At 38.4% G+C, this 20,002-nt stretch overlaps 1 protein-coding gene and 1 long non-coding RNA gene across 2 annotated transcripts; one reads left to right on the top strand and one right to left on the bottom strand.

Moving 5' to 3' along the window:
- Positions 1–306: 306 nt before the first annotated feature.
- On the bottom strand, positions 307–6,715 carry LOC112540679 (uncharacterized). Its single transcript, XR_003084753.2, has 3 exons — positions 5,999–6,715; positions 3,125–3,237; positions 307–594 (listed from the first exon to the last, which is right to left on the bottom strand). It is a non-coding gene; the product is annotated as an uncharacterized LOC112540679 (long non-coding RNA).
- A 3,969-nt stretch (positions 6,716–10,684) lies between these two features.
- LOC103053294 (protein NipSnap homolog 3B) lies at positions 10,685–19,943 on the top strand. Its single transcript, XM_088129930.1, has 6 exons — positions 10,685–10,848; positions 16,037–16,259; positions 16,953–17,108; positions 17,892–18,041; positions 18,757–18,843; positions 18,936–19,943. Exons 1-6 carry the CDS (start codon positions 10,771–10,773, stop codon positions 19,010–19,012), a joined length of 771 nt encoding a protein of 256 aa, XP_087986056.1. The 5' UTR covers positions 10,685–10,770; the 3' UTR covers positions 19,013–19,943.
- Positions 19,944–20,002: the final 59 nt, after the last annotated feature.

The raw sequence follows: 20,002 nt of genomic DNA, 5'->3' as shown, positions 1-20,002 counted from the left end.
TATGGTGAGTCTGTTCCAAAAACATTGGCAGTTACTAGAACATACATTTGAAGATAAAAGTATATTCTTGGGCATATAGTTATTTTAACCCTGTGAGTCTGAGTACATTCTATTCCGATTCCTAAAAAATTATGTATATGTGCACATAATTTTCTCCCAAACTCATAAAACAAATTTGCTTTTTATAAAACAAAGAAACAGATGGTACAGAAGAGCCAGCAATGAATTTCCAACATCTTGATTATTTTGACCCTCAAGATTTGCTATTGAAACTCTGTTTTACAAATTATTGTAATTGTGATGAACCTCGGAATATAAAACTGAAGAAACGGCATATTCTGTTAAAATCAATATGCATTTTAATAAGCATCAGCATGCACTGCTTTTAGAGACAAAGCAAAATTGATATCAAATAGTACAGAACGCTTAATAACTATTTTTACTTTGAAAGATGAAACCATAAATTGGTTGTGGTATGAAGTGGCTTTGTGCATTTTAAATGGTTTTGCAAGCATCGTGAAATTGAAACAAGGAAGTATCTTCCATATTTAACATGGTCCATCCTTGACAATTCTGATGTCCTTGTTGTATCTCCTGTAAGGCAAAGTAGGAAAAGGACAGATCATTAGTCTCTGAAAAGAAATAGATTATAGACAAAAACTAAGAACTTGATCTTGCTGAGGCAGCTGTTTGGGTGATATAATTTTAGACTAGAACTGAAGCAGAATGATCCTAATAAAACTTAGAATGAATTAAACCCCTCTACATTTTAAAACAGTAGAAAACATCTAATTTTTTGTGTGAAAACCTATTTCGTAAAGACAAAAGACCATTAGGCACCCACCTACAATTCTGCTGGATGTGTGGCTTCAGTGACAGTGACTCTTCAGCACCTTACAATTTACTGGCTCCAACAGAAGTGAATATGTATAGTTCAAGGTTGAACTGTGGAGTCCTTGGGGTTCTCTGAGCTTGGTTGTTTTCTTGCAAACGTTTCATTACTCAGCTAGGTAACATCTTCAGTGCGGGCAATGAAACATTTGCAAGAAAACAACCAAGCTCAGAGAACCCCAAGGACGCCACAATTTACTGGGTACAAGGACAGTGGGGTGTGAATAAAGAGTTAAGGATTTAATCTAGTCCTCTCTTTATCTGTCACTCTTGCTCTAAGGTTGCCAGTCTCAGGGTCAGCTCCTCCTGTCTTTGTTCCCAGGCACATACATATGGCACATTTGATTCTTCCCTGGTAGGATGCAGTTTCTTAAATAAATCTCCTTTCTGTTATAGTTAAAAACCTGCTTCACTAATCATCACTTGGATTAGATTCCTGCTGTAATGAACATGTATGCACAAATGCTTTCCCACCAATAAAGCTGAAATGGTAGTGTCCAGAGGCAGGTTACAGAGTATTGGAGGGAGTTTACTGGCCTCAATAAACCAGTTTTCAACTTAGAAGATATGTAATGAACTAATATTTTATTAATATATAGCCTATATACATCAATATTTATATAAATTATGTAAATATAGTTACATGGAATCAGCAGGACTTTTACAAACGTCAAAGCAACGTACCATGTTTTTGAGACATGATCACCTAGTCCTTAATTTGCCATTTTAAAAGATGTTTTAATGATCTTTTTAATTTTAACCTGGTCATGGAGCAGAAATTGCCTCGACAATTTTGGAAGGGGACTTACACTATATAGTACATGGAACAAACACAACTCTCTTGGTTCTTGTTGGATTTGTCAAGACTCACATAAATGACTAGGATGTTCTTCTGGATATGTCTCTTAGTTGGGAGCACTGTTCTGCAGTGACTCTATCTATCTATCTATCTATCTATCTATCTATCTATCTATCTATCTATCTATCTATCTATCTATCTATCATATTTATATAGCCGCCCATCTCACACAAGGTGACTCTGGGTGGCATACAGCAATTAAAAAAATAAATACATAAAAAACTATATATAAAAAACAGTAAAAATGCACAAAAACAGGGGATAAAATTAATAAGGGAGCCATTGTATCAGGTTTATCAAGCCAATTTGGGCAGAAGAGCTATTAGGCAGTACCCTAGGACTTTTGTTGTATTTCATAGATGTGCATTTTTGTGGGCACTGCAAAGTTATATCCTGTCCCCTTTGATCTTTATAGTCTTCTTGGAACCACTGTTGGATCCTGACTTAATATCATGCTTAGAGTAGGCTAATTAAATACATAAGACCAACTTCTCCCTGATTTCAGTGCTTATACTCTGAGCATAAATAAGCATTGCTTTTCAGTATGTAAACATTTTCTATTATACCTTTATGGTGGGAAGGTTGTATATCGTTATGAATCTGGAATTTTTCTATCATGATATACTTCTAAAGAAGTAACCATTAAAGGAAGCTTTTGGAATAAACAAATTATTTCTCAGCAAGTCAGTTTTGGATATATGTTCCAAATCTTTTTCTATACTGAATCCAGCACTTACAAGTGGCCCAGTTCAAGACTGATGCCAACTTAGGAGAAGCTCCTATTACAATAGGACTTACTCCTGAGGAGGCATGGCTATGGATGTAACTGGGCGATACATCTACAAACTAACTACACAGACATAGAGTTAGTTGTGCTACACATCATAGAGTTGGTTTCTGCATAAACATGCTAAAGATCATGCTGATACCCACCCTAGATCATTTCAAGCTCTAAACTGCTTCTTGAAGAGGGTGATAACCCTCCAGATTAAAGTGTGTGCCCCATGCCAGATTGTTAGAACTTCAGCCAGCTGTCTGTAGTAAATTTGCTCCTATGTTATTTTTTCCAGAGTTATGCTCACTAGCTTCTCCCATTGCATATCATTTTTCACTTGTTGCTTAGAACAGTGTTCCTCAACCTTGGCAACTTTAAGATGTATGGACTTCAACTCCCAGAATTCCCCAGCCAGCCATGCTGGCTGGGGAATTCTGGGAGTTGAAGTTCACACATCTTAAAGTTACCAAAATTGAGGAATACTGGCTTAGAACATCAAATGGGCTTGCTTTTCAGAACACTGCTGTAGCTAACTAGCTGCAGTGAAAAATGACTTGGGATGAGGCAGAGGACACTCAGGGAAACCATCTTTATCATACCTGCAGAAAAGGCACAGCTCACATTCATTCTGGTATGTTAACCCATTGTTCCCACAAATAGGGTTGTGGTACAAAATACAAATTGGTTGGAGGAAATAGTAGATACAGATGGGCTGCAAACATTAAGGAAACATAAGACAGAGTGGTTAAGAAGAAACGTTGCTACTTAATCACCCCTAAATCAAGAAGGCTGTCGCATAGTGTTGGTGAATACTGTGCAGTCTAGCCTACAAACCTGGGATTTTGGGGGGATCATCCATCCAAGTACTAATGAGGACTGATTTTAGCTTTCTTTGTGATCAGCCTAGGTCTGCTGATTGCTCCTACCTCTGACTTCTCAAAATACTTGTAAAATACTGCCTTCTGTAAAAGCACTGCCTAAAACTTCTAAAACCAGCCTAAAATAAATAAAAACTCAAATCATTCTAACAACTGGCTACATTTGCTTCTATCAAGCCATTTTCTTTTTTTAATTTAAAGCTTGTGCATGATGTCCTTCCTTATACACAACCCAACATAGAGATCATTTGTTTCAGTTATCAAATTTGTATGCTGCCCAACTTCCAACGACTCTGGGAAGCATACGAATATTTTATATACACACTTATACCCCATTAATCTAGAAAGTAGTATATCTCCTTCGTCAGTGTGTCCTGAAATGCTTACTTTGTGATGGGCAGAGGCATTGAAAGAGAACCAAGATGCTGGATCTAAACCAGCATTTTACTATTTTCCAGTGCTCCAGAGCCATTGTGCCCCAGGTGAATTGTAGACAATGCCCATGATGTCTAGCTCCAATTGTACAAAACTGCTCTGAGTGCCAGGCCAAAATATTTTTTTAAGGAGAGTATAGAACAGGTAAGAGCAGCAGCATCTGGGATCTCACTGGAGGTGTTTGAAGCAAGCTCTCATACAAGCAGATACTGTACAAGGGAACAGCAACATGTGACTCTTTTACAGCCCCCTTCCTGTGCTAGACTGTCAGTGCAAAACTCTTTTTAACTCCTGAGAAAGTAGCTATGTATTGTCACATCAAAAATAGCAAAACCATTTAAATTCATGATCCAGTTAGACATAGTAGAAACAATAACCCCCAGTACCCTAAGAAACACTCCAAACTAACCCCCAGTGCCAGCAGTTTTAAAAGCAATAATAGTTCATTGTCTATAGTCACCTACTCAATTTTTCATGGTTATTTTGACAAGCAATTCTTGGATTTTTACCACATTGTTTGATAGAATTCAAATTGATACACCAAGCCCCGTGACATTCCAGAATGCTTGAAGGTTCCATTTTAAACAAGAGTTTTTGTCTGCTAGAGCAAGCCAAAGGGTTAGATAGTCTAAGATCCTGTTTTTCAGAAAGGCCAACTAGATGCTCTGATGAGTGTACAAGCAAGGCAGTTTTGCACCCAACCTGCATATTTAGAAAGTATGCTGCCTTTGATCCTGGAAATAGCATTTAGCAATCAGGACTTTGTAATCAATAATCCTTTCTCGTTGTTCAAGTTGGCCTTTTATAGTGTCTTTTTAAAGTCTGATTCACTCTACTAGCTTTCCATTCTATATCAAGTTTCAGCCTGCCCTTATACTATCATTCTCATTATCCCCTGTCTGTTTTTTGGAAACTAAGATGCTGAAAGGTACAGTTAGGGAAAGCTGTTTTATATGCTCTTTCTTTTTTCATAATGACAAATGTGGGAGAGGATGTTTGTGAGACCCCCTCCATTAATTCAGAAAAAAATATTGTCTGACCAGAGAAGGAGAAGAAGGAGAAGGAGAAGAAGGAGAATAATAATAATAATATTATCATTATTATTATTATTAATGTTGTATGTTGCCCAACTCTCAACAACTCTGGGCAGCTCACAACAATCCAACAAAGAAATTACAATAAAATCAATAAAACATAACAAAATAAAGATAAAAGATGACAAGTGCGATGAAGCAAGTCACTCCCCCCCACCAAAGGCCTGGGTGAAGAGTCAGGTCTTCACAGCTCTTCTAAACAAGAACAGAGTGGTGGCCATCCAGATCTCTGGGGGGACCTGGAGCGCGCCAACCCTGCAGGATCACATTGGCCAGGCAGATGTTATGGGAGACAGTTGGTCCCTCAAGTAACTAGGCTCTATGCTGTGTAATAATCCAATGTGCCAGCTCCTCCCTCCCTAAAAGTCTTGCTGGTTTGGTTATCTCATTGAGATTTCCATCTTTGCTATTCAAAGAAGCAAACCTAACGGTTGTTTTTAAGCTGATGCTTCAGTTGGCAATGAGTGACCAATGACATGAGAATACTAAAACCAACAAGACAGAAGCAACACTTAGTGAACTACAGAGAGGAGCCAGCACAAATATGCCTAACAAAATCCAATCCTTAGTGAGTACGTCATCCAAACACAGGTACAGTATTTACTGGTTATTGGAAGGACCACCAGTCTCCCATAGAATCTGTCCAGCTGATTCCATCCTGTCGGCTTGGCGCGCTCTGAGTTCCTTCGATTAAACAATGCCATCTATCAGGACCCTGGAAGCACGCCTTCTCCGTCGCACCACCTGCTCTCGGGAATGAAGTTCCCCCCAAGATCTGGATGCCCCCTTCCACTGATGTTTCAAAGGGCCTTGAAAACCTGGCTCTTCCCCAGGCCTTCAGGGAGGGTGATTGAAGGCCCCTGTAGGTGGGGTGAGTTGTTTTCCTTCCTTCCAGTCCGGTTTTGTCATCCTTGTCATCTTTACTCTTTATCTTTGCGTCTTGTTGTTTTTCTTGTTTTTAATTGTTTTATTTCTAAACCACCAGAATAGCTAGAAGTCAGGCAGCATAGACATTCAATAGATTATTATTACTACAATTATAGACATGAACAACAAAAAAGCATACACGTCTTGGTAGTTTTCTTCCGCCATGTCCTTCTGGGTTCCTCTCTGCAAGAAAATGCATATGAAGTCAAAATCCTATACTTTAACTTGTGTAAAAATTACATTTTTGGTACAACGTTGTAAATCTTTCATCCTGGTCCCAAACGCAGCAGTGCAGGCAGTGACGGGCATGCCTCGTGATGCCCATGTGCTACTTCTGGTCCTTGAACTGCACTGGTCACCAGTTTGCTTCCATGAGCAATTCATAGTGGTGGTTGTTACCTATAAAGCTTTACATGGCAGAAGGCCCAGTTATATGTAGGATCTCCCATCTCCCTTGGGGTCTGCCCAGGTGATTCAAGCTGACAGGGTTGGCATGCTCTGAGTTCCTTCAATTAAACAATGTCATCTATCAGGGTTAGGGTTCTCTGTTGCAGTGCCTGCCCTCTGGAATGAGGTCCCCCTGAGATCCAGATGTCTCCCACCCTGTTGGCATTCCACAGTGCCATAAAAAACTGGCTGTTCTTCCAGGAGCCCCCTTCGCTGAATGTTAGATGCTGCTGGGATTTTTGGGGTGTCTTATTCTTCCTTCTATTCCTTCTGTTCTAGTTTGGTTTTGCTGTTTGTTATTTCTTATTGTATTGTTTTTATATTATCTGGTGTATTGTGAGCCAACCACAGTCATTTGGGGTTGAGCAGCATCACATAAATAAATAAATGGTCATGTAAGACAGCACTTAGGCAACCATGGCTGTTAAAGCTGAAGAGATTTGAATCTGGTTAGTATTTGGATAGGAGACTACCAAGAATTCTTACAGACTGAGAAGATGAAAAAACAGCCTGGAAGAAGGCAATGGGGAAGGATTTCTATATTGTTGCTCAGAAAATTGCATAAATCTGCCTGTATAGTATATCATATAGCAGTGTTTCTCAATCTTAGCAACTCTAAGATGTATGAACTTCTTGTCACATGTGTGACTATGGGGAATTTAGGTAGTTGAAGTCCACACATCTTAAAAGTTGTTAAAGCTGAGAAACACCGCATAGGCAGAGAACTTCATATGAGGGAGACTTTATCTTTTATGAACAATTTGATGAAATTATAATGAAATAAGCAAATTCAAGATTTTCCCCTCCCACCCTAATTTAAAAAGCACATATCCACAGAAGCAGAAGTGTCAGTCTCTTGTCTAAAGGGCAAAAGAGAGCTGAGGGCAGTTCCCTCAAGGTCTTTTTAAAAATCATGGGATTGACCAAGCTGACCATCAGCTGCAAACTACAGGCATAAATTAAAGCAACATGGACACCAGCTGCTTACTTAAACCCAGTTTTATATCCCAGAATGTTATTCCCTGCACAGCATTCTTCACATATATAGGGCGCAATCTAGTAAGGGAACTTTTATAGAGATTTGTGTGACTGAATGAAGATTGATGTGGATTTGTTTTACTCCTATGGAAACTGATACTTTTACTTTCAAATAGAATTACTTCTTGTCAAGCAACATTATCTTCCTGGATTCCCTTCTGTGATTCTAAACACAAGGTCAATGAAATAAAAATATTACCGTTGTACGGTTACCACCTACTGTGTGAACTTGGCTGAATGCATGTATTTGTAGATGAGCCAATTCTTCATATTGTTCTTTTCAAGGCAGGCATAAAAGGAACCTGTTTTATCTAAGATTTTAATCAGAGAACTTTATACTGATCCCATAATTTAATTTTATTTATAGAAGCCAGTCCATACAGTGTTAAATTTAATTACTCCTAAAAAGATTTTTAAAAAAAGATTAATCTTTTCACATTAATATTTCAATATAACCTGAACTTTCAGAATCTGGATTGTTGTATACTAATTGTTGCAAGAGAGATTTTACACAGAAATAATGCAAAATGAGGAACAATTAAGTTACAGTTATAGTCCACTTCTGTACTGGCCTTTACAGCTACTATCCAAAGGTGTTTGTTTATTTATTGGGTTTATATAGCCACTCATCTCATTTTTATGTGAATCTGGGTGGCTTACAATAAAATAAATAAAATACATAATAGAAAAAATAGAAAATAAAGCTATAACATTATCCTCACAACCTTCACAATGGGGAAGCACTGTGGCCCTTCCTTAAGTTCACATCTCAAACTGGAACAAGTTATCAAATTTCATGTGAAAGAGCCTGCCCAACTATGTTATAGATTCTTATTCCATTTAAGATCTGTACAGTAAATGCTGTTAAACATCATCATTCTCATGGAGGTCCAGATGGCCCCAACCCTGTTGGACTTTCATAAGGCTCTGAAGACCTGGCTGTTTCCCCAGATGTTTGGGCCAGGTTAGGCTAGTCCTGTAGTTGCTGATGTGTTTTTATGACTGGAAGGGGTCATTTACCTGGGGGGTTACAGGTTATTGTTTTAATTGTTGGGTTTCAATCTTTGTGTGCCACCCAGAATCACTCTTGTGAGGTCGCTGGCCATATAAATTATTTATTTAAATAAATAAACAAAATGTTACAGTATTACGGGATATTTTCTTTTCTCCTAAGGCGCGCACGTGCTCTCTCTCTCTCGCTCTCTCTCTCTCTATATATATATAAACAAAGTGCCCCTGGGCCATCCTGGTTTCACCTTATTTGCTCCCTCCACCGAACCCCAAGCAGTTATATGGCTGATATTTGTCCCCACTCTTTTCTTTTCTTGACACAAGCTCTAGGAAGGAACCAGGTATATTCTACAACTAGATGGGCACTTAGCTGATACTACTTAAAAGGGAAATAACAGTGAGTTTATTTCTCAATTCTGTTTGCTGAACAGGCATAAAAATAGCTTCCTATGATTTCCAGATACAATCTGATAAGCAGTTTTTCATTACAGTATACATTTTAAAAGCTGGCAGCAAAGATCCAATCATTGTGGTACATTTCTAAGCATTAGCAATCCCCCATTTCAATAAAGATTATGATTAAAAGCACAGTGAATAAATATAAATATGATTAAATAATACTTTGATTTAAAATCATGGCAAAGCTACAGTAAAATTTCAAGATTTGGCAATCCATGCTTTATGACTCTGATTCAAGATGAAACATTACAATGAAGATTATGCTACAAGTTAATTTCATGGCAGAAATCACTATAATCTTTTTTAAAATGCTATAACCATACATATAGAAATCAAGAGGCAATACCAGTAGAATCTGAGCAAAACGGATAAAAGTGTGATCCATTTAATCATTCAGTATTAGGTATTTTGTCACATTTATTCTAGCAGTCTCTCCCAAAATCCAGGTCCCCAGATATGACTGGACTACAATTTCCATTATGCTTAGTCAGCATGGCTAAAGATCAGGGATTTCATAGTCTACCTTCTGTGGAGACAAGATTGCCCTATCGAATCAGCCTTTTCCAATCTAAAATATTCCTCAGCAGTATGATGACATTTAAAGAACTCCAGGACTTACCAATCAAAACAGTGAAATACAGGCAGAAAAACATAGTTGTATAGTTTTTAATATTCTTCGCTCAGGGCAATCAGATTAACAAAAAGGTTTCTTTTCAATATTGTTTCAGTGTAGCTATTAGATGTGCTTGCTTAAAAGAAGGAATACACAATGACTAGAGGCACAGAAATGTACTCCTATTATGTATTTTGATTTTTTTTTTAACCATTTCATTTCCCATTAGCTTTACAACATGAGCAGTTTGCTGGGCTTGGAGAAATGGAACTCTTTCTCTTAATACTGATTTTTCGTGAGCTTAGTTCACTCAACATTGATTATAAAATCTTTAATGCTGCATAGCTAGAGCTGAAGACAAATTTAAGCATAATTTTTTACAAGTATATGTTGCCTGTTTGGTGTCACCTTAGCATGTTGCATGAATCCAACCACTGGGGATTGGAAACCATGCTTTACTTCTGTTGGGTGAATCCAGCCAGCATTGATTTACTCAACAAATCATGTTTAAACAACGGCTTGGTGCAATATGAGAATCCAACCTGCTTTAAATGCAGAAACAGAGATGTTGAACAGTTTTGTCTCTCTCCTATTCATGCCAAAGAAAAACTTCTGCTGGATACAATACCCTTCTTTCAAAGGCAAACAGAGCCAGGGGAACTATTTTAGTAATAACCTTCTGGGCTGTGTTTCCATGAGAGTTATGTGTGATTACTTTAATCACAGTTTCTTAACTGATCTACGTTGCTGGGTTCAGAGGATACTTTAAAACCAGTATTCCTCAACTTTGGCAACTCTAAGGTGTGTGGACTTCAACTCCCAGAATTCCCCAGCCAGCATGCTGGCTGGGGAATTCTGGGAGTTGAAGTCCACACACCTTAGAGTTGCCAAAGTTGAGAAATACTGCATTAACCCATCATAGAGTGGATGGGTACAATACACTCGTCCGAAACTCGGCTGCCCAAGGCACGCTGCGAACCCAGCCCGGGCCTCTAAACGCCATCCCCCGAAAAACTGGGCCATTAAAGAAAACGGCCGCGTTCAAGGAGCAACACTGGACGGGACCCATATTTTTGACAGCGCCGGGAAAACCAGAAAGGGGCGCCTCTGCATTTTAGAAGAGCTCCTTCCTCTAAGCAGGCAAGCATACAGCAGCGTGTGTAAAAAGAGAGAGCGCACGCGCTCTCCCCGCACCTGCCCGCGTTCTGCCCTAACGCCAAGGCTTGCTTTTTGGCCCTCTGGGGCTTCGGTAGGGAAAGAGGCGTGGAGGAGGTGGGGGAAAGAGAGCTTGGCGTCCTTTCGTTCTTCAACGTGGGCTCTGAGCGCTTACGGACTTTCCTGCCATGTTGGGTACCCGCGTGGGCTCCGTTCTTGGGCGCCTCCTCAGGAGAGCTGCGGCGGCGGACGCTTTCCGCGCCCAGGTAAACCCCCTGGCGGAGCCGACCTGAGGGGCTTTCCCTCCCCCCCTCGCCCGCGAATCGTTAGGCGCGTGCTCTGCAACCCAAGCCACGCGACAGGTCTGCGGGCGGGGGCGCGCTCTGTTGCCAAGGTGCCGCAAGATGCCCGCACGCAAGACCCTCTGAAACAGGCTGGGGTTTGTTGGGATTCCAGTTAAGAGCCCCTGCGAGGAGAGGGAAACCTGCCCCTCTTGTGTTCGGTTTTGCCTGGGGGGGAGCGGGGGCGGTGGCCATTGCCCCCACCGCTGCCGGCCTCGGCTTCCTCCCAAATGTGAAGCTTCTGGCCCGCAAGAGATTGCCCAGCAAGTGGCAGCACCTAGCGGACCTGGGGTGACCTTGCATGACCTCAGGGCCTGGGAGAAGGCGGTAGCAAGCAGCTTCCATGGTATCGTAATATTTATTATTAGGATTGTTTTTACATTGTATTTTAATGAATTTTATCGTCGTTGTCAACCGCCCAGAGTTGTTCACGAGATGGGCGGTGACAAATTTGATAAATGAATTAAATGTATAGTGTAGTATACCCCTCCATTCCTTCCTTCCTCTCCTCCTCTCCTGTCCTTCATCTATCACCTTCCTTCCTCTCTATCTATATCTATATCTATTCCCTTCCTTCCTTTCTCTATCTACTCCCTCCCTCCCTTCCTCCATTAAATGTATAGTATAGTATTTTGTATAGTATACCCCCCCATTCCTTCCTTCCTCTCCTGTCCTTCATCTATCTATCTTCTTCCTTCCTCTCTATCTATATCTCTTCCCTTCCTTCCTTTGTCTACCTACCTACCTACCTGCCTATTTGCTTCCAGGATGACTCTAGAAGTCAAGCTGAGTTGAAAGGAGATTTTAGTTTAACAATGTGCTTCCAGTTCTGAAGCTCAAATACCCCTGCATTTCATTTGTCCCAAGTTAGAACTATTCAGTTCATCAAGTATTTTCAGAATATTCATTATTTTCAGAGTATTTATCAATGCCCACAGCATGATGAAAGTATCACAGCTCAAATAAAGTTTTTAAAACAACAGTGTGAGTTTGGCACTATGAAGAAAGCCAAATAACACTTCTGTATTGTTGCTAAGAAAACAGATGGGCATGTCCATGGAATCATCAGGAATGGGGCTGAACTTGACAGAGACAGTGGGGGGGGGCGGGGGAAACTGCTTGCTGATTGAGACATAACTGGGAAATGAACTCTTAAGAACGTATAAACAGAAACTGACAGTGAATAAAGGGAATAGTAGCAGGTTGGATGTGTTTTTCTGAAGGGTTCCCTGCCTTTAAGAGCTGCGTAATAAATCAAACAGGTGTGTTTTTCCCATCATTACTTTTACAAGATAAGTAACCTTGTGCTCTGTAGGTGGATGTTAAAGGGACAGGGGCAGATAAGAGAGAGAAACAAAATATGAAAGCTGTGGAAGAGGTTAATTATCAGTATGAATCTGATCCCATTTTTACTTCCTCACTGGATGGCCCTTTTTTAGTGAATCCATTTTTCCCCAGACAGTGGCATATGATACTGTTTCTCTCCATGCTATAAAAAAGTTTCAGTTGATGATTTATGTAAGTAAAATACATATAATACATAAAATTAAAAGACAATACATAAAGAAAATTAAAAGAAAATACATAAAAGAAAATAACTTTTCTATCTGCCACAATGGGCAAGTAGTAATACAGTAGTATATTTCTAACATTTTCTTCTCTTCAGATGATTTTACCAGTCCTAGATAATTTCAAAGTTAAATATCATTGCTTGTTAGTAGTGCTGGGGGCTCTGTACAATAGGAGTTATGGCTTATTGGTCACTGCAGGAACTTTGTATAGCAGATGCATTTTTCAATAGTGTGCCAGTATGTTTTCTGCTTATGCTATGTTGAAAAACTAATTTCCTTTTATATGCTGTATGTGTAGGGAGCTCCAGTGGTATCCTGTTCATTCATGAGGTTCAGAGCTGCTGCTGCAGGAGACCCTAACGCCAATGACTAGATTTTGCTTAGGACTATAAGTATTTGTTTACTTTGTAATTTGCTATTAATCTCTAGTGGTTCTTCCTCACAGATAACATTTTTATTATGGATGTGACTGAAATTAAAGCTGAGTTGTGCAACTGTTCAAGAATGTTTTTTAAAAATCCAGATGCTGGATCAAAATAAAACAAATCTCTACAACATTAGTTGTGCGTTTTGACTTTCAGTGTATGAAAGGGATGTGGGAGAAGATGGGAAGATTTTTGATTGAACTGATATTTCAAATATATGTGTGTATTAATTTCTAGGCATCTCTGAAGAAATGCTACCTAGGAAAAATGCAGCGCTTCTGTCTGGTGCTTGAAGTTTACGGCTTGGGAAGCATGTTGTGAACTAACACCAGAGATGAGCAGTGGTGCGCGATGCTATGAAAAATGCACTGTCCCTAAGTGAAACAAGTTACGATATTTTACATTGGACTGCTGACATGCATACCTTTTGCTGTGCTTCTAGTTATTGATTAGCACAGTAGTTTCCAAACTGTTAGAAATCTTGTGCTTCCTTGGCAAATTATCAGTGCTTTTTCTGCTGAAAAATTAGTAAAGAAGGAGAAACATTCCTGAAAGACAGTGCCACAGATCTCAATATTCTTGGCAGTGTACAGCGAGAATATAATTATTATTTACTCAGGCTTCTGTGCCACTCCAGTCCAAAGAATATTGGGTGCGTATATATTTTACAAAATGAAATCAAGCAGTTGCAGATTCTCAGGTAAATTGATATAGAAAGAATTTCTATTTATAGGGTGTGTGAAATGCATGAAATTTAGGTATCGGTAATTGTCTAAGTCCACAAAATGTTAAACTATAATATTGTTTGTTTGATTTGGGGTTATCATGTTGTATATACCCAGCTATTACAGTTTATAAACCATAGTTTATGGATAATATATGTAATGGCATCATGGAAGATTGACAAGGAAATAATGGTGTGGATCACTTTAACTCTTTGCACATATATACCTGAGTAATTACTCAGTTGCTTAGTTAGGTGAAGCAAAATGTGTTACTTAGCAAACTTTGTGTTGTAAGGCATTGTTGAGTTTCAGGGTATAGTGACTGTGGTCTAGACAACAGGTTTCTTTAGAAGTTGCCAGCCACAGTTGCTCGTGAAAGGTCAGGAAATCTGTTGTCTTGACCACGGTCACTATACCCTGAAGCTCAGCATTGCCCAACAGATACTGGCGATGAAGGCCCACACCAGTATATTTGTGTTGTAAATTTCTTTGCATGCATGCTCAGAAAAAGGTTAGTTAGCAAGCTCTGTGGATTGCATCATTGTTTTGTAAATCACTCTTGAGCCTTTGATATGTACAGTATTCCTCCTTGTAGCAATTCAGAGAAAGAGGACAACATGGGTTCTCTAATCTGACCCCCTGCTTCCAGATGGGGAGCAACAGTTGCAGACTAGAAACAATGTTTCCCATAAAAATATTAGCAGACTGGTAATGATATGGATTCCCAAGCTATTGACAAGATATGTCATCAGACCATTGCCAGGTGTTATTTACTAGGGACCCTATCTTAAAAATATCTCTGGCCAGGGGTCAACTGATTTGGAAGCAAATCACTGCTACCAAGTCTTCTCCAGGTGCTAATGTTTATGCTCACTGTCCCTTCCTAGTATAAAAAGGTAGCAAAAGTCCCCAGACAGTTTGAACCTCAGCATAGACCCAAAGACCTAGGAGAGTACTGTGCAACTACTGGACCCACTGGGTCCCTCTGCTGCCGTTTCTGGGGTTTCTGGCAAGTGAAGAGAGGTGGATTGGCATATGTTTTTCTTTGTAATAATACTTATTCAATCAAATCATTTTCAGCATTTCATCCTGGTTTGAGCCTATTGTCTCTGAATCCTAAAGAATTTATTAGCTCCTGGCTGGCCACTGGGTGGCAACACAGTGTGTGAGCCCAGGTGACTGGTTTATTCAATAAACTATGTATGAACTAATCATGTGAACCAATTCAGTGTAATGTTTTTGTGGGTAACACTTTGTCACCATGGCTCAGTTTGATCCAGAATCTGATTGATAAAAGGATTTGCTTTTACTAAAAGTAAAAATTACTTCACCCCATTTAATAGGTACATCTTCATAAATTCAATAGAATTTTCTTCTAGATGAACATTTACAGTTGTAAGTTACATTAGAGCCACTTTATGCATGATGTTTTCTGGAAGCATGAATGTCACTTCCATGTAGGACCTGGCAAATACAAACCCTCTGCATGATATTGTTTCTGATTCTGAGCTTACTGATGTGTGCCTGCCATTTTCTGTATGAATTTTAGGGCTTGAAAAATTATCTGGAAGGAGTGCTACACACCTTGGACAATAGCATCACCTCTCTGCCCTTTGTCAAAGGGCCCTTTTTTTTTTCAAGCCACTCTGTGAGCTTGAAAAAAAGAAAAATGCAACTGCTTTAAAAGTTGCTTTGAAGATGTTTAATGAGAGATGTGCTTGTACAAGGTCTGAAGTACTGTCTCATTTTGAAAGTGTGTGCATCCTTTGTGGATATGACACTTATGCAAGGAAGTCTGGACCTAACAATGTCTTCTTCTCTGGGAACAGTTGAAGGTACTTATTGTAATTCATAGTGGTAGGTCAAAGTTTCCTTAGACATCATCATCTATCCCGTATCTTTTTATGAGCACTTGTGTACTACTGAAAATGTTCTCTCGTAATGCCATCTGCACTTCAAGTTTAGGAAGGAGCTGCTTAACCAAACTCTTAATTACAGAAACCCCCTTTGGGAACTTCCAGAACATTTTTTCATGTATCATAATACCTCCTCCTTTATAATATTTTTTGGGAAAGCTAGGCAGAGACTGTTCATTATCTGAATGAACTCTTTCTCAGTTTTTTCTTGGTTCCCCTCTCCCTACCTTGGATTTTTCCACAACTCTTCAAGATGAATGTCATAAATCTGTGTAAAAGCTAAAGTACAGATACTGTATTTGGTCCCAATGAATTATTATTAAAATACAAAGCTTAACTATGAATGAAGCTTTAGCATTTTATTTACTGAAATTCTCATGTTCTAGTATCTCACTGATCAAATCATATATTCTATGACTACAAACCTAGAAACTATCATTTTCCCCTAAATTTTTCATGCTTTTGTCTCTTTAAAGCCAAATGTGCTTCAGGCTTGTTCATCTTTTGCTACCGGACCCAGACAGGAAGTTGGCACTTTCTATGAACTTCGCACTTATGACATTAAGCCAGCAAAGATAAAGGAATTCCTTGAATTGGTCAATAAATATATTAAGATTCGTATGGTTCACTCAGAGATGATTGGATTCTGGACAGCTGAATTTGGGGCAATGAATAAGGCGTTTCATATTTGGAAATATGGTACGAATTGCATGGTAGTGTTTCAAAGAGGTTGAATGTGCCTTTTAAGTTATTACTATGAAGTTTATTACCAAGTTGTATGAGTGTACCATTCTGGCGCGATATGGTTCATGGGGTCATGAAGAGTCAGACACAACGACTGAACAACAACAATCCAAAAAATCCAGGACCTATGTGGCTAATGAAGCCAGTTTAGAAGCACTGCTTTGTTAACTAGGCAATGGAAAAAGGCCAGCATATTCATCCTTCTGCTTGCCAGTGCACATCAAATTGACTGCCAATCAGAAGAGTTGATAATGGATATGTCCATTCTTGCCCGGAGAATTTTGAGGCATCAGGGCCCACAATCTATAACTCTGATAGCAGGCCCCAGTCCTCCTCTTTCAACAGCTATTGCTGAAATCATTTTGAGTTTAATTCACAACTTTATAAGTGTTGGGATTATGCTACAGTACATGGCCCAGCAAAATAGCATGTGAGGCTCTTGAAGAGAAGATGGGACAGGACAGAGGGACCATATCGCCTTGTATTTTCCAAGGCTGTGTTTGAGAGAGGGTTCTGTTCTGTAATGTTAATATTAAGTTAAAACTTCTTATCAGATATTAAGTTTATTTCTGTGTAGCTTTGTACTTTTATCATGGAAGCAAGTACAACATGGCTGTAGAATTTCAATCTTTTTTTTTTTTCCCACAGATAATTTTGCGCACAGAGCAGCTGTAAGGAAGGCTGTAATCAATGATAAAGAATGGCAGGAAAAATTGGCTACAATTCTTCCACTTCTGAATAAACAGCATATGGAAATTGCTTACTTGGTCCCTTGGTGTGATTTGGGGATCCCACCAAAAGAGGGTCAGTTCTCTTGCTCCTTAACCTGTTGTACTGATTTCATATCCAATGAGTGGAATCCCATGGAAACTCAGAAACTGTTTGAAGAGATGGTGTAGGGAAGACAGTAGTACTGCTGGGTTTGGGATCACCACAACTTTTGCTAAAATTATGGAGTGCAGCTGATTAGCAAGATTTATTAGTTCCTTATTGGGGTAATAATTCAGCTCCCTTTTTCAGTTGTTTTTTTCCTTGCTTCCAAGCAGCCTACACACACCAACATCAACGCCAAAGAACTATAGGGTAGTGGGGGAAATGAGGTTGGGAATTGTCATATTTTTACTACTTTCTTCTGCTTAGAGCTGTGGACTGAAACCAAAACAATACTTCAAAATATTCATCCTTTTAATCTCATTTTAAAAGCTATCATATTTTCCAACTCTTATTTATATTTGTGTCTGTGTGTGTGTGTATATGAGAAATTACTATATTCATTTCTCTTAAAATTATTTTATACATTGATAAAATATTTTTTTAAAAAAAAGTGGTCAAAATTATATTTAAATCTCTTCCCTTTGAGACAGGCATCGGATCTGTGGACTGATGGGTATAACTACACAAATGTAATTCAGAATTATGAACGGAAAATAAATTCAAACTCCAAGCATGTGTGGATTTAAATCAAAAAGTAAAATGAAATTGAATTTAGATCATTGGTGAAGATATAGGAATAATATACTCTAAGCAGTGAGTTGCTTGCTTTTCTCTCGCTATCTATAGTAAGCTGATGATGATTCTTCTTCCTAGGAGTTTATGAGTTGGTGACTTATCAGTTGAAACCAGGTGGGCCAGCTTTATGGGGAAAGTCATTCAAAGCAGTTATTGATGCACATGTTAGTAAAGGCTATGCAAAACTGATTGGCATTTTCCACACAGAATATGGATTTCTTAATACAGGTACAGGCTCAAACTTTTCATATTTCAAATATCGAATCATTCCCCAATATATTGTTTTCACATTGCTATGATCCATAATTCCGCATGTGCTCAATTGGTAGCTGTTCACTGTAGCATAGGGACAAGAAGAAAAGGATCAGTGGGTCCAGATTTAGTCATACTTAAAGTTAAACCCTTTGAAATTTATTAACTTGTTCATTCTACCCTTCAAACAAATTCTGTTCACAGCAAATGGCAGTGCATCGGTTGTATCATTTTACTGTTGAAAGCAGGACCCCCACTCCTAGCATTCTGAAAACAGTCTAAAAAAAATTTGGAGAAAATCTTTAGGAGTATAAAAAGCTGCCTTACAATGAGTCAAACTGTTGATCCATCTATTTCACATCTACTCTAATTTGCAATGGCCCTCTGAAGTTTTGGAAAACTTTGCCTACCTTTTCCTGGAAATGCCAGGACTATACCTGAAATTTTAGTATGCAGAACTGGGCTACAGTTTTTTTTAACTCTGGAGCAGTACTGTGCCTCTGTATCAAATCTGATATACTTAGCTCTGCTTATTTACTTCTATGACTAGCTGGGCCCTTCTACAGAATTGTACAGAGAACTCTTAGAGACAGAGAATTGTTTGTGCTCATTGGAATTTGCATGTCATAATTTGTCCTGTAGATTTGTATGCACACCTTGTGATACTGTGTTTTTGCTTTTACTCTCACAGTTCATGTGCTTTGGTGGTTTGAGAATCCAGATATCCGGGCAGCTGGAAGGCATATGGCCCATGAAGATGCCAGAGTTGTAGCAGCTGGTAAGAAATTGCTGTGTTTGTATCTTGGAATATCTATCAGTGCTTTTTTTAAACTTAAGTTTGAGTGAGCATATTTTAATTCTTATTTTCAGTTCGGGAGAATGTTCAGTACTTGGAAACCCAGCAAAACCTGCTTCTGATTCCTACATTGTTTTCACCTTTGAAGTAATTTTATTCCAGTTGAAGGACAGCACATAAAAATTTTATTTTCTGCGCTCCAATCCTTATTTGCAGTTTTTATCTGTAGATGCAGATTGAGTAGCTTTGAATAATAGTCATTATTTGTGGAAACTCAAGTTATACATCTCAAATAAATGCTCTTCTAATCATCTGCATAAAAATAGATTCAAACTGCATGAGTAAATAATGACAGTACAGAATATCAATATTTAAATATTTAGAGCTGAGAATGAAAAAATGTGATAGGTTTGAATTAATAATTGCATTCTGGTGTTACCCTCATATATTTTTAAATGTCTTAATTTACAAATACAACTAAAAACAAACAAATGATAAAACATTATAACCTAAAACTGCTCAGACTTGTAAAATGAGTACTAAAAAGTTGACGTCACAATATATTATTTAATCAGGGAATTCTCATTATTAATGTATAGGTTGTAGAGAATGAAGCTGAAATTTATTTATTGATATTTGTTGCTGGATCTGAACTTTATATGGTATTCATTATTGCATTATGATGATTGAGATTGTTAAATGCAAAATTAAATAGTTTTTCTGAATTGTGTGTATGCAATTCTGTCATTTCCTCTCTTGCCCCTTGGCAGTGACATTAATTTTGTTTGTGCTATGTATCTCTGCAGGCTTCTTGAAATTAAGCTGCAGATTGCAGGATCCATATCCCATCTTTAAAATCTAAGGTGTATTATGTTCTTATATCTAAAAAAAAAAATCATTAAAATATTTGCAGAAATTTGAAGTACTGTATATTTTCAGAGATTACATAAAATACTTTACATCCATTTTTGAAAGTTTCATACATCCCAGAAGTAATTCTAATTCTTCTGTGGTTTCTTTATTACTATATTTATTTATTTATTTATTTTAATAAATTAATAAATAATATTAATAGTTATTAATTTCTGTGAACTTGAGTTGATTCTTCTGGTGTTCTTTATTACTATGTGTATTTTTGTGA

Source organism: Python bivittatus, unplaced genomic scaffold, assembly GCF_059951505.1.
Source record: "Python bivittatus isolate LINGU-HERP-01145 unplaced genomic scaffold, Pbiv_v1 ctg000850_np1212, whole genome shotgun sequence".
Classification (NCBI taxonomy): Eukaryota; Metazoa; Chordata; class Lepidosauria; order Squamata; family Pythonidae; genus Python; species Python bivittatus.
Note: the sequence above shows the minus strand (reverse complement) of the source record. Positions and strands in the feature narration are given on the sequence as shown.